Genomic DNA, 24,935 nt, shown 5'->3' with positions numbered 1-24,935 from the left:
AGTGGAGTGGAGCCTCTGTCTGTTGAAACCCTTGCAAAGTAAGGATTTTTTAAACCTATTTTTAAATTTAAAAGGTAGTACTTTCTAGCTGATCAGCTGCACAACATCTGAAAACTGAGGGAGATAAAGATGAGGTCCATTGGATAGCAAACCATGAAAAAATTCCTCTAGGAGTTACTCAAGTCCCCATCCCAAGGTTATCTCAGGTACTATCCTGACCTGTGCACTCCCAAGGTATGACCATCACTAAGATGTATGATTCAAGTGACTCAAGCTCCACCTGAACACTCCACTTCTCCATTGGCATGCCCTGTGTAAAGGAAGTGTAAGAACAAGTTTAAAAACACAGAGAAGTTAAGGAAGAGTCCATTGTAAGTTCTGCACTGAATCTGTCTCTTGCTCATTGGATCAGGCCTGCACTCTGATTTATAGTGGGCCAGATTTTGTCATGGATTTGAGCTTGTCTGTACCTTGCTTTACTGTCACTTGCAATCCTGAACACTAACCTGCCAAGATTTTATTAAATAAGTGTTACTCCGGAAACTGCTCATGTGAGTCCCTTGGAGGGGGCTGGCAGTGGGTAAAGGCGAGGAGAGCCAGGAAGAACCTCCGTTTGCTGTATGAGAATTTGCTGCATTAAAATTCAAAATGCTCAGCCTTTCACCACTTCACTGTAGTATCTGCACAGCATCTCAATGACTACTCCCTTCCACAGGATGCAGTCAAACTCTATAAATCTGGAACTGAAAGGTGGCTTCAGCATTCCACAATATCGTATTTTCAGGGCTCCTCTCGGAGTTCAGGGCACTACCACGGCTTGTCGCCACTCGGGGGTCACGCGCAGGCGCAGTACGGCGGGGTGGGGCGTTCGCGCAGGCGCGGTAGCGCCGCCACTTTCCGCTTTCGGCCGGGCCGCGTGAGGGGTATGAAATAAACCTGTTTTCTCTGTTTTCTTCGCTATCCCACCCGGTTTTTAGGGGGTTTTTATTGCCCTTTTCTTATTTCGCGTGTTTCATGCGTTTCTTCGCAGCATAGAGCGGCCCGGCTGTGTCGCGCTGGAGGGGACGGGGCTCCTGGCCCTGTCACACGTTCAATCTGAGACAAACCCCACCTTAGACCTGACCTTCGGTTCTGCACCTTAAAACCACCTTCAGTATTTAAATGTATTCTGTCCTGGAGTTGAAAACAGTTCCTGCAGGTGGGAAGGAAAGTTAGATGGGTCAGCTGTACTTCCCAGTCTACCTGTCTGGAAACGCACTTCTCCATTGGCATGACGTGTGTTGTAATTGAAGAGTAAATGCTTCTGTATGTGTGTTTTATATATATGTGTGTATATATATATATATGCATATATATATATATATATGTGTTTATGTATGGGTCATATGTGTATATATACACGTATGCATGTATATATACATATATATATATATATATGTATAGCCTTGCTATATATGTATATAGATATTGCAGGCAAACGCTATAGCTTCCATTTAAACAACCACCCATCCGAGGTGGCTCCTCCGTCACTCCTTGCATCAGGATGGATGTATCTGTGTTTGGAATTTTTGTTTGTTGAGGGTTTTGCTGTCCTTGTCCAGGAGCGGGAGGGGTGGAGGATGGATTCCCTGGATCACATGCTCACAGACCCCCTGGATCTGGAGGGCAATTGCACACGGATCATGGAGGACTGCATGCTGGGCACCACCCGGGTCAGTCTGCCTGAGGACCTCCTGGAGGATGTGAGTAGTTCTGAGACATTTCACCTTATCACAACCTCTATATAAACAGCATGTTTAAGTCCCTTTTTGGGGCTTTCAGAGCAAACTGAAGAGGGGAGGTGTTCCTGACTGCCTTGGAAAAAGTGTCAGAAAGGTCTTTGGAAGGCCTTTGATTGTCTTAGGACAATATCTTTTAAATCAATTCTCTTATGTTCTTATTATCTTTAAATTGCCTTTAAGAAGATTGCTACAAGCTTTGAATTTATTTTTTTGTTAGTAGTGTCAATTTCTTGACCCTTCCTTTTTATGCTCTGTTGTTTCCTGTGTTTCACAGAATACTATCTCATGACTGGTGTTACTTAAAAAGCATCAAGGGCTAGAAAATGGTCAAGGGCGTGGCTGCATTTTCTTTACTGTTATTTCTTGCTTTCTTCAGCCTGAGGTCTTCTTTGAGGTTGTTAGCTTGTCAACGTGGCAGGAGGTACTGACAGATGAGCAGCAAGAGCACCTAAAGAAATTCCTGCCTCACTTCCCTGAGAACAATCGAGAGCATCAGAACAAACTCATCTCAGCGCTGTTCAGTGGGGAGAACTTTCGGTTTGGGAACCCGTTACACATTGCCCAGAAACTCTTCCGTGGTCAGTCAGCCTCATGAGCTTCCCTGTGGGTTTGGAGCAAGTTCTCAGCTAGCAGCTGAAAACCCAGGTGTGTGTTTTGTCATTGTTACAGATGGACACTTCAATCCCGAGGTGGTGAAGTACCGGCAGCTCTGTTACAAGTCCCAGTACAAGCGCTACCTGAGTGCCCAGCAGCAGTACTTCTACAGGCTGCTCAAGCAGATCCTCGCTTCCCGCAATGTGAGTTATTCTGGGATGAATAACTTGTCTTTATAAAAAGTGTCTTGGTGCAGTCACAGTTCTCTGAGGCCTTTCCTTTAATGAGCTGAACGAGTAATGCTTCTGGATTTTCCAGTGGCCCAAAGAGAACTCCAGACCTGTTGCCATATTTGCAGATTTCAGTAGTGTGATTCTCACTTGTGTGTACCTGTCTTCTTTTAATGTACGCCTTGTACCCATTTCTTGCATTTGTCCCTTAACAACTTACTGTTTTGTTAATAAGTCATTCTGCCTTTGTTTACCATTTCTGAAACAAGCATGGTTGCTAAATACAGTTAGAAAATACGTGGATCCAAACCTCTGATTCTCATGCCTGCAAATCCCAGGTAAAGTCTTCCTCTATCGATGCTTCTGTGAGTAAATTGTTGCCAACTGAAATGTGTTTGCTGTTCATTTATTTTTCCTTACACTTAGACATTGAAACATATGGCATGTAGGGATGAAGAAGTCTGTCTATGAAGTCTGTCATTTTAAAATGCTCTACAATGTTGTGGGGAATAAAGAATCACAAAATGGTTTGGGTAGGAAGAAACATTAAGTTCGTCTCATTCCAATCCCGTGGCATGGGCAAGAGCACCCTTCACTAGACCAGGTTGCTCATGGTCTTGAACACTTCCAGGGATGGGACATCCACAACTTCATTGGGCAGCAATATGGAATACGTAGGAATACGTAGAAAGTTATTTCCTCTGTAGCCATGAGAGGTAAAATGGGTTTTTCAAAAGAGACAGTGTTCCTTGTTGTTGTTAAATATTTTTGTGGAAACTACACCTCACACCAATGATTTAAGTTCTTCTCAACAGTCCACATAAAATGATAGATTATGTGTGCAGAAGGTGCAGAAATTTCACTTGGGTTTTTTTCTCCCCTTTAAATGATGGTCTAAAATGCTAGGTTGAAAACCCTGTGTGGCAGATAGTAATCCTTCCTAAGGTTTTTCTCGCACAGATCTGAGGTGCTGATGGCGCCGCATGGTAACCTTGCTGGGAAGTATCTGAGGTCGGCTTGCCTCTCCTGGCTTACAGCACTGTAGCTGACATAGCTAATGTCACATGAATCTCTCCTTTTAGCACTTGCTGGAATTGGCTAGGAAAGGAGGCCCTGACATGACCCTAAGGAGAAAGCACTTCCCACCATCATATGACTCGGAAGAACGAGACAGACGGACACATCGACGCTACTTGAAGATCCTGAGGGAAGTGAAAGAGGAATGTGGAGACACTACCTTGTCTTCTGATGAAGAAGGTAATGCCCTGGGCTGAGCTAAAGACTCAAGGCATGAATGGAAAAAGACATATTTTTGATGTGGGGACAGAGCCTTTGATAAGATTGGATTCTGGGCTCTACTTCCACTGGCTGGGATCTAATGAACACATGGTAACAGTTACACAGATTGGTGATGAGTCTTGCAGAAGTAAATTTATATCTCTGTTTTAGATCTAATCTCTTGGCCTCCAAGTTCTCCAGCACGTTGTTCAAGTCCACCAGTTCCCCTGAGAGTGATCCCCACACTGTCAACCTTGGACATGAAAACTGCAGGTGAGGACCAAAAAAGGGGTCAGTATGAATAGAAGGGGGAGAATTACCTGGAGACCTTGCAAGAAATCACCTTTAAAATTTGTTGGTTGATGGGAAATCTTGTAATGCTTCATTTTTGCAGTCTTCACAGCAGTTGGCTTTTTTCACAGTTTAATCTTTTTCTTTTTGCAAGGCCAGCATTTGAACACAAGAGTCATAGTTTTTGTAATGCTACTGATTCCTCTGTTGTTTTTTGCCATTAGTGGTTGAAGCATTAGCATAGTCCTGTACAAAATACTTGAGAATCTCTTTTAAAGTGACTGTAATCAATTCTGCAAACTCTTTTGAGCTGCTTCTGGCTTCTTTTCTCTTACATGCTTGCATCAGCAGTAAAATCTGATGAAGCATTCAAATGAATGAAATTCATATATGTAGAAATTAGTTACTGAAATTTGGAGATTGCTGGAATTCTAAATGGATAGAAAATGGCATTCTAAGAAGTGTGGAAGGTAACAGTAGTGAAAAACTGCAAATAATTATTTTCATTCCAGACAAGATAGAACTTGGGGAAAATGATTTAAAGGTGATGTTGAAGAAACACCATGAGAAACGAAAACGTCAGCCTGTAAGATGTCAAAAAGTCTTGGGGGGTGGGATCACATTTTGTCTTTGGTGTTTTTATCTATTTGACTTAAAGATCATGGTAATTCTGGGTGACAAAATGATTGCTATTTTTTGTGTGCACCCACCCATCAACCCTTTATGGTAACCTGGGTTTAATTGTCAGTGTATAGATGCATCTCCTGGCGGTGTTTATCTGGATAGAGGGTTTTTTGTAATTTTGGTTATGTGTTTTGGGGAGACAGAATTTTTGATTTCAAGCTTAGAAGACCTTCCAACTTTTATTGCAGTCAATAATTTAATAAGGTGATCCTGATTGAGTTTGGTGCATTTTAGTACTTGGGTACTTCTTCACCTTGTTGCTGTCTTAACGCTTTGTCCTTTCTCAGTTTAATTTCTCTCCCACTGTCCTGTGTAGGATCACCCTGATCTAGTCACGACAGACCTGACCCTTGAGGACATCATGACTCGAGTGAATGCTGGCAGGAAAGGTTCCTTAGCAAGTCAGTGGATCCTTTGCCTTTTTAATTTCATATATGCAGGTCTAAAAACTAGGGGTTTTCTGTTGAGGGGAAAGGTAAAGATCTATGACAGGATCTGGAAGGTGGAATGATTGAGGTGTGAATGAGTGTGCACAACATATATTTCTAGATACATACTTAAATAGTTTATAATTCTCATTAAGGTATAGGAGGAAGCTGTCTAATTTTCTTTTTAACTTTTATCATATCTAAAGCCTTATTTGACCTTGCAACCCTCAAGAAAAAGGTGAAGGACAAGGAAGATAAGAAAAAAAAGAAGCCGAAGATTATTAAATCTGAGGTGGAAGATTTGGCTGACTCTCTTGGCAATGCAGATGGACTCCCATCAATGTCTCAGGATTTTTCCCCCCTTCCTCTGTCGTCTGTCAAAGAGGAGTAAGTGCTTCAGAGGGTCCTGAATACCTTGCATGGATGGAAAAAGCAACATGCTTCACCTCACAGTTTTGTGGGACTGTTGCAGGCTGTGTTTTTATTCGGTTTGGGATGTGTGAAATGTGTGGTGTCCATCTTTGTATGTGGAGATGAATATTTCCTCAGGGTATTTACTCTGCTTGTGTTCTCTTTCATCTGAAGACCTTTTGAAGACATGAAACCATGTCTTGAAATAAATGAAATATCATCCAGCTTCTTTTTCCTTCTTTTGGAGATACTGTTTCTGGAAGGACCTGCTACTCTCTCTGTGGTAAGGAACCATCCATATATCTAGGAATCTTTGCAGGAAACAAAATCAAAGAATAGAGGAGCTTGTAGCTTTGTAATAGTGATTTTTCTCCAGACTTTCTCTGCTGTAAATTATAATAACATTTAGATTACATATTAAAGAAATTAAATCCAGTGGAAGTGCTACCACATTCTGGTTTTAACATGTTTCATGAGTTTAGTGAGTTGAATCTGTGAGTCTTTCCATACCCATTCTATAGATCATAGTTAGATATATTTTATATATTAAGGGCAGAGATGGGAAAGTGTTCTCCCCTTCTTTGGTGCTGTGGTTACTTGAAAAAGTCAGGCGATTATTTCACATGCCTAAAAGCCTTTTTGTCCCCTGCATATATTCAGCCGGTTTGTCTTCTGTGAAAACAGTAGTAGTTTAAAGAGTAAGATCATTAATAAAATAATTCTTTTTCCTCTTCAGCTTGAAGACAAAGTTCTCGACTGGCAATCTTCTCATGCCAGTGCACTAAATAACTGGTTCTCCTTTGCCCCTAATTGGTCCGAATTGGTTTTACCTGCCTTGCAGTATATGGCAGGTGACAGCAGAGGTAAGAAGAGTTGTTAAAAATACTAATGGTGCTTGTTCCTCTGTCTAGTCAGTGCTGGTTTGCATTATAGCTGCAATCAACTTTTCATTCATCGCCACAATATTTCTTATATTGCTGGCAGTGTTTCTGTGATGGACTGTTTGTCTGATACATTTGGTTGTGGTTGTCCACTTGTTTTGTATGTGGATACATGTGGTATTATCTACATGAGACCCAGTGTGATTCCCAAGTATGTGAAAATGTCTGTGAAGTTGCCTCTAGACAGAGAATTTCTCGTGTTCAGATTGTGGCTTCAGGCAGGGTGTTTGAAGCAGGAAGGACTTAGTCTCTTCCCCCACAGTGTGAAGTTGTAGCTGTCTTTGGAGATAATAAGAAATTAACTAGATGATGCCCTGAGCAATCCACTGAAACATGATGTTGGCCCACCTTGGGCTTGGGCTAGCTGAGTTTCAGCCATTCCTTTCAAATTGAATTATGCTGTGGTTCTGATTTGCTTAGTGGGAAGTTTTAAAGGCAGAGACAGAGTAGATTGTGGTGGCCTTGCAGCATTCTATCTATAGTGCTGGTGAATACTGTAAATCCCAAGTTCTCTTCCCACAACCCCATGAATTTTCACTGTACAATAACAGTCCCTGGGGCCTCATATTTCTTTTTCCTCTTCAGCTTGAAGATAAAGTTCTCAGCTGGCAATTCTCTCATCCCAGTGCATTAATAGCTGGTCTGAACGTGGTGAACAGCTGACAGCCTGTTGTTGGAAGGCTCATTGTCCTGTTGTGTTCTTTCCTTGTGTTTGCCCTTATACTTTCAGATGCTCAGCTTCCCTTTGGGAGAGGATAAATTTAGAAATGTATTTACATAATCATTTAAAATGCTCTGTCACTGTGAGTCTCTAACTTGACAGTTTGCATTACCACAGTAGGATTTTGAGGTTGGACAATTGTATGACCCTGACATGCACATTTGTCACTGTAGATGCTCCTTCCAGCTTCTCACCTTTTGTTGAATTCAAGGAAAAAACTCAGCAGTGGAAATTGCTTGGTGAGTATCTTGTGTTCTTCTATGATGTGTACTATAGTGAAGGTTTGTTGTTTTCTCCAGGACTTTACTTTTCATCTTGCTGCAGCCTGGAGAGAAACACAAACAGAACTGTTAATTCCATGGTTAGGCATTTTCTTTTCTTTTAGCTGAGCTAATATGTGTTTTGGATTTGAGGTGTTCACAAGACATCAGTATCGGCAGCAGACATAAAAATAAATGAAACAAATACGCTGGGCTGTATTTCTTTCTGTTGCTGACTTAACCAGTTTGTCAGCCTTCAAATTTGTCTGAACACTTTCATATTTTCCCTTCTGTAGAGCATACCTTCTCTTGATTCAGAGTAATTAGTAATTATTACAATTGCAAAGGAATTAAGCTTCTCTGTAGGGCAAACTGATACTATTCTCATTTTTAAAAGTGGGAACCAAAGAGCAAATTGGTGATCAATGTGCTCAGGCTCATAATGTTTTAATTACAGATGTTATGTGTTTATGTTCATTCCTTTAGTTATTACACAGAATTTTCCATTCTTAACTATGGTGATTCTAGGGATCATATTTGCACACTTAAACTGGCAGAGATTTGGAGTAAGGAAGCTTATCCTGTGATCCCTTTCAGTTTTTGGTGGAGGTTGTGTAGGCAAGTATTTCTGCTCATGGATTTAGTAACTGGGTTTACTTTGGAGAGTGGGAACAGGGGACGTGTCCCAAACAGCATCTTGCCTTCTTTGCAAGGAGTTGAAGCACCATCCTTTGTACCAGTGCAGGGGAATCACTGGGATTTAGCAATTCCTAAACCTGGAGGTGTTCAAATATTGCAGTTTGAACATCTGTGATTGGTGATGCAGCAAGGAGGGAAGGAAACAGGAGAGGACTGGGAGTTGCAAGCAGCTGGCTTCCTAACTATTAAAAGACTTAACATTTTTACATTTTCATGATTTCTTCCTAGGTAGTTACCAAGATCATGAGAAGGAACTGGCAGCACTGTTTCATCTCTGGCTGGAGACCAAAGACCAGACTTTTTTCAAAGTGAGTCAGACAAAAATCATCTTCTAGGAGCACAAAACCTGACTGTGTTCTACCCAACACTGACATTTCTTTCTCAATAGGAAAATGAAGACAGTTCCGATGCCATGCCACTGCCCAGAGTGTAAGTGTGTAACACTGCTTGAAGACCTTTGTAGTGCTGCTGAAGCTGTGAGGTTTGGGCCTTGTACCTCTGGATCTTAAAATAAAACAATTGTACGTGGGGCAGGAGAAAATTTGATAGATTGATTTTATAAATGCAGTAACTGGACTTCATAAAGTCAACTGATTTTATCCAAGTTCACATATATTATCAGAGCAAAGCTGCAATCTATCTTAGGTTTGCTAATGAGATTATTTATAGTCCTTGCTTGCCTTCAGGTAGTGCATGCAACATATTTTAAGGTCTCTGCAGGGCTTTCTTTTGTTACCATAAATGCTTTCAGAATTTGTTCCGAAGAGTTCAGAAGGATGAGGGGATTCATCCTTTGGGACTGTTGTGGGCTTTTTTGTGCTCAGAACTGATGGTGCCCTTTGTTTCAGAAGGACTGACTATGTAGTCCGGCCTAGCACTGGAGAGGAGAAACGAGTGTTTCAAGAACAGGTAGGAAGAGAATCTTCATTTTAAAGGCACTTGCTGAAACAGTTGGCCACTAAACCAGGAGAATTTATGTGGGATGGCAGTTTTATACTCAACACAAATGTACTTAATGTGAAGAATTGATATGTTGCTTCTGCCTTGAAGTCAGTATCTTGGCCTTGCATAAAACTTGGTAATGACATAGCCTAGCTGCTTATTTCAAAACCATCAGTATTTCCAGTGGGTAAAATTAATTTGGTAAAAAGTAATTGGATAAAAATTAACAAAATTGATAGTGTTGGTTGATTGTGCCAACCCCGCTGTCTCCTTTGCCATCCCCCACCATCAGTGGATAACTTGTCTCTATGTTTTTTGGGAATGTATGTGTGCAAGCAAAAAATGTCAATAAGTGCACCCATCCACTTAGTTACCTGTAGTAGATGCAAGTGGAAATTAGAGGGAAAACACATCATGCAGATTTCTTCCCTTTCTCTCCATGTGCTGTCTGCAGGACAGAATTTATAAGTTAAACTTTGTAAATCACTCTTTAGCCAGGTAAAGGGAGGAAGGGGAAGGGGACAGAAAGTATATCACTTGTATTTCTGGCACTTCTCTAGTCTGTGCAACTGCTTGACAGTGAATGCATTGCACCTGCACACCGTGCTTAGGTGGAGCATGAAGTAGTTTGTGATTTTCTTGATCTAGACTAAGTTTATACAGCACTGTTTGAGCCTTTAGTTTAAAAAGGCTTTCTCTAGAGAATGATAACAACTTACCTCATAATATAGCATAAGGCTTTGCTATGTGTTTCCTGGTAAAGTCAGTGCTCTTGTGTCCACCTCCAGGAGCGTTACCGTTACAGCCAGCCCCACAAAGCCTTTACCTTCCGGATGCACGGCTTCGAGTCAGTTGTTGGTCCCGTGAAGGGAGTGTTTGACAAGGAAACCTCCTTGAACAAAGCCCGGGAACATTCTCTCCTGCGCTCGGACAGACCAGCATATGTCACCATTTTGTCCCTTGGTAAGGTCATAGCCAAAATAACTTTTTCAAAGAAGAAAAACATTACTCTCATTGACCCCTCAAACAACAACGTTAGGAACCTATATTGGGGTTGAATGCTGTTCCCGAAGTTCATCACTATTAGTACAAAGTTAGCACAGTTGATGTACGTTAAAATGGTCCTTTATAATCTCTACTCATGTTTTTGTGGGATTTTAGGGGCTGGATTTTAGTGAGCAAGTAGGCACTGTCAGAGCAAGGGTAATAGAGCAATCCCAAAATGTATCTGATGGAGCACCTGAGTACCACTGCCCAGTAACAGCTGGAAACTTAAGCTCTGGTTTTTTATTTTAGTTCGTGATGCTGCTGCTCGCCTTCCTAACGGAGAAGGAACTCGAGCTGAAATCTGTGAGCTGCTCAAAGATTCCCAGTTCCTAGCTCCAGATGTCACAAGTGCTCAGGTAAGTTGGATATCCTGCTGGCCTCAGATTCTCATAAAAATACACTGCATGGAACCAGGCAATATTCAGTGGCAAAGGCCCAATAGTTTTTATGCTTCTGTGATGAGCAAAAGGGAGCTGTGTACTACTGAGGCAAGCTGCTGCAAATCTGCACCAACTTTGGATGATGAAAAAGCATCTAGAAAAGCCACAGTTAACACTGTTATAGAGCTGCTCACATTTTAGATTGAGGAACAGTCAATTTTCAGAGCTTTGGTGGAAGCTCCATTTAACCCAAGGTGGCAAACACCATCCTGTGCTGCAACATCTGCCTTCAGTCAGTTCTCACTCAGCTGGAGAGTCCTCAAAGCTTACTCAGGTTTTATACCAAATAGGATCACTTTTGTATTCATCAGTTTTGGCTAGTCCAGCGAGGGATATCTTGTAATCTGTGAATTCTAAACTTCAGGTAAACACTGTTGTTAGTGGTGCTCTGGACCGATTGCATTATGAGAAAGATCCCTGTGTGAAATACGATATTGGGCGGAAGTTGTGGATATACCTGCACCGGGACAGGAGTGAGGAAGAATTTGGTAAGCCCGGGTTGGTGATATCTTAAGAATCAAAAATGTTTATAAAGATGGATAATGAACATTAGTTTGTCATTCTAGCTTTTTTTCTAGTCAGTTTGTTCATGTTAGTCCTTCAAGCACTTAAACCCAGTCTTAGGAGGCAGTGTGTCATCTTGAAGCATTTGTTTGAAAAATACCATCCCACGTGCAACAACTGCAGGTGTATGTTCTTATGGGTCATATTTTCAGCCTTTTTAGCTAATTTACTTGATGTTTTTCTTTGCACTGTTAAGCATACTGTATCTGTTTAATTCCATGTCTGAAGAAGAATCTGCAGCTCTTACTTAGCCTCTTCCTTAAATCTATTTGCTTGTGTTCAGGAGCTCTAACCATTAATTTGTCCTTGCAGAACGGATCCATCATGCTCAAGCTGCTGCAGCAAAGGCCAAGAAAGCTCTTCAGAAGCCAAAACCTCCAGCTAAAATGGTAGATTTCTTTGCTCAGGGTTGCACAGCTGCTTTTGGGATTGAGAAGGAGATTAGTCTTAATTTAATCCATAAATTCTGCGTCCATAGCAGGTGATGAAAATTACCATGTGTGAGTTAGCAGTTCATAATGTATATAAATGTCAATGCACAAAATGAACAGGGAGAGAGAGAAATTTTCCTCTACCCATTTTCCAAGGCTCTCCTCTCATTTGTGCTCCCTATCAAAGGGATGTTCTTTCAGATCTAGTTTTGAGGTTAATTTGTAACAGAGTGTGTGGAACACCTCTGTTCTCCCCTTTGCTGTGCTGAAGCCATCAGGGTTTGGATGTCTGAATTAAATATGTTTGAAGTACTTGTCTGTTGGCACATTAACCAAGGTGGAAATGTTTGTCACAACTGAGGTGCACTTTTCCCTGAGAGCAGGAGCAGCCAAACATACCAATTCATCCATGGCTGCAGCTGGGGAAAGGCAGTCGTGTTTGATTTCAGGATGTAGCAGCAGGGCATTATTCACCACCAAACAGAACTCAGATTGAAGTGCTCAGCCTACTGTAGGGTGCAGCAATCAACCCCAAATTTTGTGATGCTGGATATGATTTCTTTGTAGAAGTCAAGTAGCAAGGAGGGTGCTGTGAAAGCCTTCCCTACCAGTGCAGCAGAGCCTAGTCAGCTGAGCCTCAGTGACTCCAGCATGCCACCAACTCCTGTGACTCCTGTGACACCGACTGCACCTGCATTGCCAGCAACGGCCATCTCATCCCCACCTGGGTCTGTTGTCACCAAGAGTGTATCTGGTGCTGGGTCAGAGCCAGCAAAACCCAGCCAGAGGTACTGCTTCTGTCCCCTATGTCTCTTGGAAATGCTGCTGTTTTTCAATAATTTGTATAATTCAGTAATGAGGAAGTTAGGATTATTTAGCCTGGAGAAGAGGAGGCTCAGGGGTGACCTTATCACTCTCTACAATTCTCTGAAGGGAGGTTGGAGGCTGGTGAGAGTTGGAGTCTTTACCCAGGAAACAGCAACAGGACAAGAGAGCACAGTCCCAGGCTGTGCCAGGGGAGGTTCAGGTTGGGCATCAAGAGAAATTTCTTCACAGAAAGCGTGATTAGACATTGAAAGAGGTTGCCCAGGGAGGTGGTTGAGTCCCCCTCCCTGGAGGTGTCCAAGGAGCAAGTGGACATGGCACTTGGTATTCTGGGCTGGGTGACAAGATGGGGATCAGTCACAGATTGGACTCGATGATCTGAGAGGTCTTTTCCAGCCTCAGTGATTCTGTGATTGTGTGAATTTCCTACATTTTTGCTGACCTACTGGCTCTGTCTTTTCCATAGTGTTCTCCTGGTGTCTTCCCCCACCATGCCCCAGCTGGGGACGTTACTGTCCCCAGCTCAGAGCTCACAGGCGCAGCCAGGGCCAGCGCCCACCCCACGTGTGGTCAGTCACAGCAGCTCCTCAGGCCTGCCACAGGTCCGCATGGTCACTGCCCAGTCCAGCCTCCCGGCCATCTCCCAGCAAGCCCCCGTGGTTACCCAGCAGCAGCAGCCCACATCAGTGCCTCAAATTCGTGTTCCAGCTACAGCCACACAAACCAAAGTGCTCCCTCAGGTGAGTTGGAAGGTGTAGAGTAGCTCTGGCAGCTGATCTGACTTGTGGTGTTTTGGTGTGATGCACAGACATTCTGTGCTCATTTGGAGCATGCACTAGTTGCAGGCAAGAGCACAGAAATAGATTTACATATGCAATACTGTTCAATGCTCTGTTTTTCACTTATTTACCTGACGTCATTAAATTGTTCATTACATAAAATGTCCATAGAACTTAGTATTGCAGAATTGTTAAGCTTGGAAAGACTGTCAAAATCATCAAGTCCAGCCATGAACACAGCAACACCACCATGCTCTCTACTAAACCATATCCTCACATGCATCATCCACACATTTTTTTGAATGCTTCCAAGGATGGTGACTTCACCACTGCCCTGGGCAGTCTGTTCCAGTGCCTTACAATCCTTTTGGTGAAAAAAATGTCCTGCTATCCAAGTTTACCTCCCTGGTACAACCTAAGGCCAATTCCTCTTGTCCTGTCATTTGTTACCAGGAAGAAGAGACAGGCACCCACCTCACTTCAATTCCATACAATTGGAATCCTTGCAAGGGAATTCTTGTGACCTCTCCTGAACTTGCAAGCTAACACAATACAAAAAAGAATCACTAGACTGTTCCTACTGTGATAGTCTGCTTATAGTCTTCCTCCTCTCTTCTGTAGGCTGTGATGACTCTGCCTGTAAAAGCTCAAAGTAGCCCTGTGCAGGTGCCGAGAGCAGGATGCTCCATGGCCAGCCAGGCGGGTATCACTGTGACGGGGCTGCCTGCTGTGCCCAGCACTGCTGTGAAGCCAGTGACCAGCTCTCCAGGCAGTTCTACTGCCAGCACGTCCTCCACCACTGTTATTCAGAATGTGGCTGGCCAGAACATTATCAAGCAGGTGAGAGGGAGGGAGAGAAAAGGAATTGGGCTTCACTGACCTGATTGTTTCCTGTTTGTTGTGCAGATGTGAACACTTGGGAGCTGTAATGTTATGAGTTGATGGGCAGTGCTGGTTTTGTGTGTTTGAGCCCCATTTCCACATAGGTGCAAGATGTGTTTGTGCAGGGTCTTTAGTGATCTCTCCTTCATTTTGTTTGGAAAAGAAACCAGCCCCACAAGTATTTCCTATTTCACATGGAATTGGGAATGCCATCTCATACACAACCAGAACCACTTTCAGTAGTCTACTGAGTGCTAGTCTTATTCCACTTGCATTCCAGTGGGAGAAAAATACCATCCTGTCAGAAAGTTCTGCTTTGAGTGTGCCTTGAACCTCGTCTTAGTTTGACAGAACCGTTTTTCTGATCTCTTCTAGGTGGCTATTACAGGACAGCTTGGTGTGAAGACCCAGGCTGGAAGTGGCATCCCACTCACAGCGACCAATTTTCGGATCCAAGGAAAGGACGTGTTGCGCCTGCCCCCATCCTCCATCACCACAGATGCGAAGGGACAAACGGTGCTGCGCATTACTCCAGACATGATGGCCACTCTGGCCAAGTCTCAAGTCACTACTGTCAAACTGACTCAGGACCTCTTCACAGCAGCTGCGGGAAGCAGTGCTGGTGGGAAAGGCATCTCCGCAACTTTGCACATGACATCCAACCCTATCCAGACTGCTGAGTCTCCAGCCAAGACAAGCACGGTGTCTCCTGCCTCTTCCAGCCCAGCTGGAAGCACCATGGTTAAAGTGACTCCTGACTTAAAGACTGCAGAGCCAACAAGCTCTGCTTTCCGCCTGATGCCTGCCCTGGGCATGACTGTGGCAGATCAGAACAGCAAAGCCATAAGCACGGTGGCATCCCCAGAGGCCAAGCCAGCCGCCACGATCAGAATTGTGCAGGGACTGGGAGTGATACCCCCAAAAGCTGGGCAGACCATCACTGTAGCCACTCATGCTAAGCAGGTGCCATCGTCCTCGGCAGTGAGTGTTGCTGGCACAGGCCACACTTCCTTACCCACCGTGAGTGCCACAGTGTCCAAAGCAGTTGCTGTGGCCTCAGGAGCTGCAGGGACCCCCATAACCATTGGCACAGGAGCCACGGCTGTGCGCCAGGTGCCCGTCAGCACCACAGTGGTATCTACGTCCCAGGCAGTGAGTAATGCTGAGCTCTCACTGGGGAAGGGGAAAGAAGGGGGGTACCAAAGTACACTGATGTTTTATGGCTGAAAACTGTTCTTTGCATCCACAGAGACTCAAATTATTATGGCAGAGTCGTACAATGATTTAGGTTGTAAAGGACATTAAGGGTCCGTCAGTCCACCCTTTGTCATGGGCAGGGATACCTTCCACTAGATCAGGTTGCTCCAAGCCTCATCCAACCTGGCCTTAAACACTTCTGGGGATGGGGCAGCCACAACTTGTGTTCTGGGTATAGGTCTGCAACTCATTTTATGGTATTCAAATCACAGCTAAATGCCCCCAAAAAGTCAGATACTTCCTTATCTCTTCTTGCAAGCGAATGAAATAAACTTTGCATATCTGAAGTCCTGCCTCGTGCAGCTCTGTCTTGCCCTGTACCTTGGCAATAATTTCTCTTGGAATGGTGCCATAGAACATGCAAAACTAGAAGTGCTTGTTACTTGTATTAACTTTTTTACTGATTTCCCCCTTTAATGCTATTTTAATGCCCAAATCTGAAGGCACCATAAACTTTATTGTGGTTACATAAGCTAAATGACACTATGGTATTTTCCTAAGGATAAAAATCATGGATCCTGTGGTGCAAAGATGATGTGGATTTTCGGGGTTCAGGCAACTGTGTAGTGAATGAGAGGGTGGTGAATTTTAAGGAGCCTGAACTGGAGCACAGATTTCACCAGTAATGCTGCTGCTGGTTTCTGCTCACAGGACTCCCACAAAGCAGCCAGGGTTCTCGGGCAGTTACTCTGCTGAGCTCCCCATGGCTTCTCATGTTCTTCCCATTCCCCAGGGCAAACTTCCAGCACGGATCACAGTGCCCCTGTCAGTGATCAGCCAGCCAGTGAAGGGCAAGAGCGTGGTCACTGCTCCCATCATCAAGGGCAACCTCGGTGCCAAGTGAGTGCTTTGCATCTCATAGTTCTTTAGAAATCAGCCGAGGAATGTTTGCATTCAGTGGGTTCCTGGGGAGCAAGCAAGCAGAGACTGGAATATGATTACAGTCTTAACAGGTCCATCAGGTGCAAGAAACTGAGTGGGTATCTTGTCTGCAATGAGATTGTAAGTTTTAGTTATGTAATTTGAGACACAGATTTGTATTTAGCAAATACACCAAAGAAAAAACATTCTGTGCCTTGAAACCAGCTGTTCTATTAGTTCTCTGTGTTTGAGCAAGAATTAACGCACTGAAATATATCTGTGATCTGAAGCCATCCCTTTATTCAAAAGAAGTTAAATGCCTTAGTGAGAATTCTTCTGACATTCAGATATTGAAGGGGTTTTTTTTATTATTCTTCCATAAATTATGATGGTGTCTCCCTTGGTTAATATTTCAAGTGCTCAGCTGTTTTCTGCATTGAGAAGTGTTCAGATCTGATCAGGCTAACCCAGTGATGTGCATGGTCCAGAGTTAATGGGTGTGATTTTGTGTGCTAAATTAATTCTCCATCAGTTATAAATATATAAATTTGACATAAATTTGTTGCTAGTGTATTTGCCAGTTTTATGGAGGGAAAAAACCCACTACTTAAAATGGTTAGTACATGTGGTAGAACTATAATCTACTAGTCATTGAAGAGTGGTTTGGAGTTGGAATGATTAAACCTGCTGTGCTGTATACTAATCTTCCAACAATTATTTTTTCCATAGCATCAGTGGATTAGGCAGAAATATCATCCTGACTACAATGCCAGCGGGCACTAAACTGATTGCTGGGAACAAGCCTGTGAGTTTCCTGACTGCACAGCAACTGCAGCAGCTGCAGCAGCAAGGCCAAGCCACACAGGTAAGGGCACCTAGAATGTTCAATCTATTTGCTTTTTGATGACGTAACATCTCCATGAGAACTTTACACTGGATGCATGGGGTTACAAAAAGAACAGCTTGGTTGTAGTGTCTGCATTAAGGACATGGGAATCTATCATTACCTTTTCTCTATCCAAATAAAGTTTTAAAATGTTTTTGGAGCACTGCCAGTATAATTAGTGAATGTAAAACCAAAGGTTCATTCAAGATTTTTGTGTACACTCAGCCATCTTTGTAGTGCTTTGTACATTCACTTCTGTGAGTCACTTTTTCTGGAAGAAATCACATAACTGCTTTGCATGTCCATCTTTCTGTCTGGAAGCTTAGTGTTCCATAATTCCAAATAATTAATCTACACTGACAGTTGATAGTAACAAGTCTGTAGAAGTGAGGTATCCAATGGATCCAAGTCTTTCTGAAAATGTGTAAAAGCAGCTGACATACAGGCTTTTATTCAAACTAGTTTTCAGGCCTTCCTCTCTGTTCTGGAAATCTCCTGTCACCATCTCATGTGGGCAGTGGATGGAATGGTCATCTTATAACAGGTTCTGTTCTGGCAGTGTTTTTGGTGCTTGGTGTTGTTCCGATAACTGAGTTTTTGTTGGCAGCAGGAGCAGGTACTTTACCAGTGCACAGTGCAGGTGCAGTCATTGTGTCACGAGCTTGTTCTTGAGACCAGGTTTCTTTCTTTTCGTTTCACACAGGTACGAATTCAAACAGTTCCAGCCTCCCATCTCCAGCAGGGAACAGTCTCTGGCTCTACTAAAGCTGTGTCCACTGTGGTTGTGACAACAGCTCCGTCTCCAAAGCAGACACAGGATCAGCTGTGAACACTATTTTCAACATGGATCACTTTCTTACAACTTCCCAGAGCCTGTTGTCATCCTCCATCCAGCCAACCACCTGAGGCTGCCTAACCCCAGCCATGGCTTGGGATTGGACTGGGTTCTGCCCTTGCTTCTCCAGGGTCAGCACTGCAATGTCTGGGTAGAAATTCCACAGAAAAAAAAACATGCTGTACCTTCAAAACAAAATGTTTCAATCCAGATGTGTAAATTCATGTTCTTTGGAATTGATGATTTAAGAAATGTCTTACCATTCTTTGTTCTTTTTGCGTCCAGAGGACTTTTGGCAGATACAGTTCCTGTGCATTTTCAGCTGTAGACAAAGCAGTTATCCTGGATCTTCATTAAGCAGGGCAAGTTGCTTGGAAGGGGTTATTCAGTGGCTTTTCAAAGTCATGGAGATGTCTCCTTTTACTGGCCTCTGCCTTGTCACTACTGTTACCTAGTGACTCAGGGTGGTGTCTTTGATACTGGAGTTACTGTATCTCATATCCATGTCAGGTTGCTGTCAAATACAGGGTGAGAGTCAAGGTGTTTTTTTGCTGTAACAGAGTGAGTGACCATGGGAGAGAGGGAGAGGAGATACAGAAAGTCACTGTGTGAACAAGTCAGCGAATGGGACTGTAGTGGAAAGGAAAAAGTTGATGTTCACAAGAAAGATCCTCTTTTAATTTTCCTCAACAAAAAAACCTTTTTATCAGTGGAAACAAACTTCTTCGGTTTAAAAGGTTGGAATATGCTTTCAAATACATCCAAACTGTTGTCTCTTTGGTTCTGAAGAAATATTTTAACCCATGACCCTGGCTGTTAATTTTGGTTTTACCTTTGCAGTTTTATCTATGTAAATATTTTTGAATTTTGCACATACTGGAGATGAATTTGTGACTGTTTTGACATGACCTTGAAGCTGAATGAGATAAGAAGATGTGTTGGACCAGAAGAAGAATAAAAGTGTAGAAAGCCTTACAGATCTCTACCATCTCCTTTTGGTTCTCTACAGCTTGTTTTGTGTAGAATCATTGCCCAGCTTTCCAAAGGCTAATAGCCTGTCCATCTTCTTGGTAAGACGGTTCTTTCTAAACTGGTCTTTTTTTGTAGGCTTTTTGTTAAAATATGGCGTTTCTTCCAAGTTATATATTACAGAATATAATACAGTTAAAGAACCAAATTATACAGTTCAGGACTGTTGTGGTTGGAGTTCTGTGTGTGTTACTCTTTTGCTGGGCTTCAGGCTGGGGTTGTGGATCTTTCTGTACTCTATCCAACCCACTTCAGAGCAGCTTTGAAGGAAAACAGCTATTTCAGTTAGAAAAGTGGATGGATGTAAATACTGAGTTAGCAGGACACATCAGTTCAGCATTTGAAAGCAAGTGTTTGAATTATGGTTTATATGCTTAAGGAGCAATTTTGAGTGATAAATGTTTTCTGTCCTGCTTTGTCATGTTTTGTATGTGTTCTGCACATTTATCAATCAGGAGCCAGCAGAAACGTTGTGGTTTGGAAGTGAGGACATTCCAAAGTCCTTTTAGCTGTGAAGTTAAAAGAAATTAAGGAGGCAACAAGCAATTTCCTGCTGTTACTTATGTGAAAGGGCCTCTAAATTCAAAACATAATTAAGATAATCCTTCTGTGTTCTGTTCATAATTAATAAATTATTAATCTACGATCAAGTGCTGAAAGATAGTTACATTGAGAAGACCCTTTGATTTCTGTCAATCCTCATTAATTTCTTGCTGGACACAGGAGGCTTAGACAGTATTAAGCTTAAGAAAAGAAAGAACATGCATTTAATCCCAGAAATTTAGCGCATCTCAGGTGGTTGCTGCTGATTTTAAGTGATTTTAAGAATTTTAGATTTTGCTGTTGATCACCATCCTGCTTTTGAGCAACGTTTGCATCCTGGCTGCTTCTCTTAGGTTCCTGCTCTTTTATTTTAAAGTCTCATTTTGGGGGCAAAGAGCATCAGGCACTGGATGGGCCTCTGATTTTGAATGTCCATGTGCTGGCTTGGGTAGGAGGTGTTTACTCTTAGCTTTCAAGAACAAAGTACAGCCTGTTATGATTCAGCTGCCACCTGATGAGCTGCTCCACTCGGTTAAAAAATAACCCCTAAATTATTGTGAGCCAAGAGCCTTGTTTTTAATAAGTAACTTTCAACTTCTACACATGAGGCAGAAGGGCAGAAAAAGTCTCCAGTGGTTTTGTGGGGTGTGCTGAGACTGGGGGAGGGTATCTATAAACTAGACTGTGTTCCAGGTGATGTATGCTCCCACATCCTCCTGCTCTGCAGCCTGAAAGCTGTTCTGGATGAATCCTGCAGTAAAAGCTGCAAGGGCAGCATGCAGGGGAAGAGAGCCTAGAAAAAGTATTTATACTGACAGGACCCATTTTCCACCTGTCCTGCCTGAAACCAAAGGGACATTCAGCCTGATGAATATTTGCCATTACCTTTTCTAGTTAAAAAATTAAGTACAGCCTGTTTTTGTCACAGTGAGATGCTCACTAGTTATCAAATAGTCTTGATTATCTCCTAAAAGCTGTGGATTAATTAATTTAATTAGTTGTTCTATTAGTTTTTGTTATTATTCTCACCAAGAGAATATTGTGCAAAACCTGCTTAAAAAAACTGAGCATGCTACACAAACAGCCACAGGCCATTTAAAACCTTTCTAAGTTTTATTTTAAAAACCACTTTATTTAAATCATGGGGGAAATCTGTATTTATATACCTCAGTAGGATGCCCTCATAACCCTGTGAACTCACTTTGAGGTTACCTCAGGTGTTCCTTTCAAAAGAATAATTAACTGGACATGTTTTAACAGTTGATCTTAATTTTCCTAATACCTTTGAAAACACTGGCATTGTTTTTAGTAAATGCAAAAACCTTGTTACTTGTTTGTCACAAAACAAACCTGAACCACCTCACAAGAGACCCAATTTTTGTGCCTGCCACAAGTTGGGTACATGGTGCCTGAGCTCAGGGCCCTTCTGGCTGGGTGCTGTTCTTCCTGTAGCATGGCAGTCTGAAATTTAGACTTTGCCCCAGAGCCTAAACACTAAAAACAGCAGGTTATTGCAGAGCTGTGGGGAAGGGAGAATGTGCTTCTGTGTCCATGCTGAAAACTGGCTTTTATAGAAAAATGGTTTAATCCTGTATTTACCCCCTTTGCAACCGACTCATCTCAATCTGAGATTTATTGTTAGTTATGTGGATAGACCAGTTGTGTGTTGATCCAGAGGTGGTAGGCTGGAATAATCTTTCTTAACTTGTGCTTTGAAATTCTCAATAGATAAATCTAAATTTCTCACCCCAAGACTGCATTTGCAGCTGCTGATCTCTCCAGAGGAGAATTCATTTGACCTCACTCCTGTTTCCTGTAGGGTGAATCACTCTCTGGATAGAGCCATTTGGACTTGCAGACTATTAAAGGAATTCTGCATGAGTAGTGCAAAATTGGACTATTGACAATTTGATTTAGAGATGAGGCAGGTTACCTCAAGTGACCCATTCAATGTGGATTAGTTTGTTCTAGCCTGGATTAATTTTGTACACGGCATTCTGCATTGAGGCCTGAAAACTGAAACTCAGTCAGAGGTGAGTATTTTAAGAACCAATTTGTTTGTGTGTGGAAGTGTTCACCAAACCAGTTTGGTGAGCCTTGCACCCATATCTCCTAATGTTACTTTTTCTCACTGTCTTCCAGTTTGCACCTGGAGCAGAGTAAGTCACCTGCCAGACCCAAGTTCCTTGAAGCAGAAACATGCTGGTCCTTCAAAGCTCCAGGATCAAGTGGTTTTGCAATGACACTTAGAGAAGGTGCCAATCAAATCCCAGAGGAGCATCAATAAGTGGCTGTGCTGACCCACAGCAAGGCCATCAGGGCCTGGAAAACAGAAGAGCAAACCTGGAGGTCACGGTGTTCTTCCTGCATACTGCTTGAAGAGTTAACTGGGACCTGCAAGTTGTTAGCATTGTTAGAAACTTGGTAAATGGCTTTAACGTTCCTATTTGTCATTCTGAAGCAATTTATGGCAATAATGGAAATTTTAAATTTTTATGTTTGTGCTTGGGAAAGCAATGGCTGCTTTACAAGACATGCGTAGAAAAATATGCTTATATATATAGAAAAATATGCTTGACTGCTAAAAAAAAAGAATTTCCACTAAGGGCTTTTAAACTGCTTAAGCAAAGTGCTTGTAAGTCAGCCTGTGAGAATTATTCTTGTGTACTCTATTATACAGTGAAATTATTGGTATGAGACAGTCACAAGCCCTCGAGTTACTGCAGCTTTATGAATGACTGACATCCCTTTTCACTTCCTTTGTGTATGGAACTAAGGTCTGTTTCATGTCTGGGAATGTCCTGAGTACCTTAATGACAGTCAGCAACTTGGTAAGCTGAGCTTTTGCTTCTGTCAGCGCTCCGTACTGAGAGTGGTTTCCAACTTTGGATGGCCCCTGCAATGGCTGTGAAGGTGCTGGTGCAAAGGCTGTGTCACTTGTATAATTTCAATGTCACATGCAACCTCTGTACTTTATCAAAAATCCTAAATTTAGCTGGGCTATTGTTCCAACATCTGCTATAACAGCCGGGAGGAGGAAAGGTGTTAATGTGCAAAGCTGAGTATTTCACAAAAAACCTTAAGTACTTCCTTGGCAGAAAATTCGCACCCTATTCCTCTGAAAGGCAGCAGGAAAGTTTAGTATGTTTTCTGGCAGTTGTGACCAGGAGAGACCCCAGTCAGAGGGATGAGTCCTTTGTAATTATAATTACAAAGCTGAAATGGGTTGATAGGATTCATTGTATTCTTAATTTTCAACTTGTGTTGTGGAGGTGAGTCAAAGAGATGTGGGGAGGGTGAAAGGGCACAGTTTTCTGCTCACTTAGCAAACCCAGACAGTCCTTCCAGTGGGAAGGAAACTTCCATTGACTGTGTTTATGCACCTGAATTTTAACCCTTTTGTCAAGAATTGCAGAGTTTGCATTAGGACTGGATTTAATCCCTGCTTATGTTTTTCCTGTGTTTTTTTTTTTTATGTTGTAAATCAAACATGATAGAGAACAAGTGGGTGGAAACAGTGGTCCCAGTTCGTAGATTCTCTAAGGGGAGTGCTCTCTTCTCTCAGGACTTGAGATGGGTTGCAAGGTGAAGCAGGTTTCCCAACATCTCCCTGCTATCTGATGGAAGGAATCAGAGGGCTGTCCTTCAGCCCTTGGGAATCAGCAACAAATATATGAACTTCAAGAGAATTTCTCAGTCATGCAGTGAGAGAGATGTATTTTGGGTATTACAAAAACTCAGAAGACACCATAATGCTCGAATAGACTATTGTGAGAGAAGGAGAGTTTCCAGATAAGTATACCCAGATATGCTGCTTTTGGGGTGGAAGATGGATTAGAACAGGTCTGCAAGCATGATCTGTCCAGCAGAGGGTTCTAGCACCATTCACGAGAGCACAGATTGATTCTTATCTCTGCCAGACTGACATCTGGGGGAGAGCTCACAGCCTGCTTTCCTGCTTTAGGTGAGCACATCAACAGCATGTGCAGTGTCCAGCACCCTGGGACAGCTGGAACATCAGGCAGATTGTCGTCCAAAAGACAGCAGGAGCTGGACAATGAAACAGCAAAAACGCTCCCTATGTACCCACATCCCTGGTCCCGTGCACCAACAAAGTCAGGGAAACTAGGGGAGTTAGTGAAAAGTCCAAGCTGCATGCTTTGTCCTTAGTTGTAAACCCAGACACAAAGTCTGAAGTTGTGGAAAATAAGGAGGCAAGGCAGGTGAACTGAGGCAGCTCTGCCTGTTTGTAATAAACTAAAAGAAGAGGGCAATTCCAGTGCATTGTCCGCATCTCTGCCAAGCTAAATCTAGGCCTCAGTTTACACATTCGCAGCTCTTTAGAAGACAGTTTACCTGACTTGGAGCCTTGGGCGTGCCCAGTGGTTTCGAAACACGGTTCCAGAAACCAGGCAGTCAGGCCGGTCCACTCTTTGCACTTACAGTTTGGCTGGCAAACACTGCTGCTGGTGATTCAGAGCTCACAAAAGAGGTTCTCAGCTTTCACAAGCTATTGAAGAGCTCAAGGAGAGCTGGCTGTCTCTATAGTCCTGGCAGCAGTCTCTCATTCTAGTGTTTCCTAGTGCCTTGTATTCCTTTGGGAGCCTCATGACTGACAGGTGGTCGGCACCAGAAGCACAGGAAATTACTCCCCTTGATTTCGGAAGTGAATCTAGGAGTTGTCTGGGGTGTGTTGGAGGCTGTTCTCATGCCCATGTCATCCCTGGGATGGAGCAGGGCACAAGACCCCTTGGTTCTGGCCAGCTTTCAGATCTCAGGAGGGTAAAGCTACTTCTGATCTCTGCCAAAATCATATTTTGGGAGCAGCGCTCTCATTCCCGAGCTCCTGAGAGAAGCATTTGAGATCAAAGGAGAAGTTCCCATCCAAATGGTACAGTAATCCTTAAATAGCTTTGGGAAGAGGAGTGCCACCTCCCTGTTGTTCCCCAAAGCAGCGTATGGCAAATTGAGGGCAACTTTCTACACTTCCAGCTGCCATTCTTCACAGTCAGTAATTATTCCCTTGCATTGCAGATGGAGCGGCTGGATCAGCCCAAGATGGCTGTGCCCATCCCCAGCAGTACCCAGCCTTTGCTCTGGGAGCTGCCTGTTCATTTGGAAAGCACAGCACTGCTGGATGACGTTCTCCTCTCCTCCCACTGAATCAGCCTTTTATTTACTCTTTGGAATGCAAAGTAACAGGACACCCTGTGAGTTTTATCTCTCTTCCAGTCTTTTGTAATGCTTTGGAAGTTGCCGGACCGGATTGAGCGTTTGAGATGGGGTGGTTTCGGGG

General features: G+C 43.0%; 1 protein-coding gene across 2 annotated transcripts; it reads left to right on the top strand.

Annotated features, from left to right (window-relative positions):
• Positions 1–1,050: 1,050 nt before the first annotated feature.
• Positions 1,051–19,042, top strand: NFRKB (nuclear factor related to kappaB binding protein). Of its 2 annotated transcripts, none has more exons than XM_062508819.1 (26): positions 1,051–1,198; positions 1,602–1,742; positions 2,158–2,359; positions 2,451–2,578; positions 3,688–3,862; positions 4,055–4,156; positions 4,687–4,760; positions 5,175–5,259; positions 5,493–5,673; positions 5,872–5,980; positions 6,434–6,560; positions 7,533–7,598; positions 8,547–8,626; positions 8,707–8,747; positions 9,170–9,227; positions 10,049–10,223; positions 10,557–10,663; positions 11,112–11,235; positions 11,624–11,700; positions 12,310–12,530; positions 13,034–13,307; positions 13,968–14,186; positions 14,604–15,380; positions 16,219–16,325; positions 17,076–17,211; positions 17,936–19,042. In XM_062508819.1, the coding sequence occupies exons 2-26, from the start codon at positions 1,620–1,622 to the stop codon at positions 18,059–18,061; spliced, it is 3,894 nt and encodes a 1,297-aa protein (XP_062364803.1). In that variant the 5' UTR covers positions 1,051–1,198; positions 1,602–1,619; the 3' UTR covers positions 18,062–19,042. The 2 variants fall into 2 exon arrangements, with proteins under 2 accessions (XP_062364803.1, XP_062364802.1); XM_062508818.1 differs by having other exon boundaries at positions 9,167–9,227.
• The last annotated feature ends 5,893 nt before the right edge of the window (positions 19,043–24,935 follow it).

The sequence above is a fragment of the Cinclus cinclus genome, chromosome 25 (genome assembly GCF_963662255.1).
Source record: "Cinclus cinclus chromosome 25, bCinCin1.1, whole genome shotgun sequence".
Lineage (NCBI taxonomy): Eukaryota > Metazoa > Chordata > Aves > Passeriformes > Cinclidae > Cinclus > Cinclus cinclus.
This window is presented reverse-complemented; position numbering and strand designations above follow the sequence as displayed.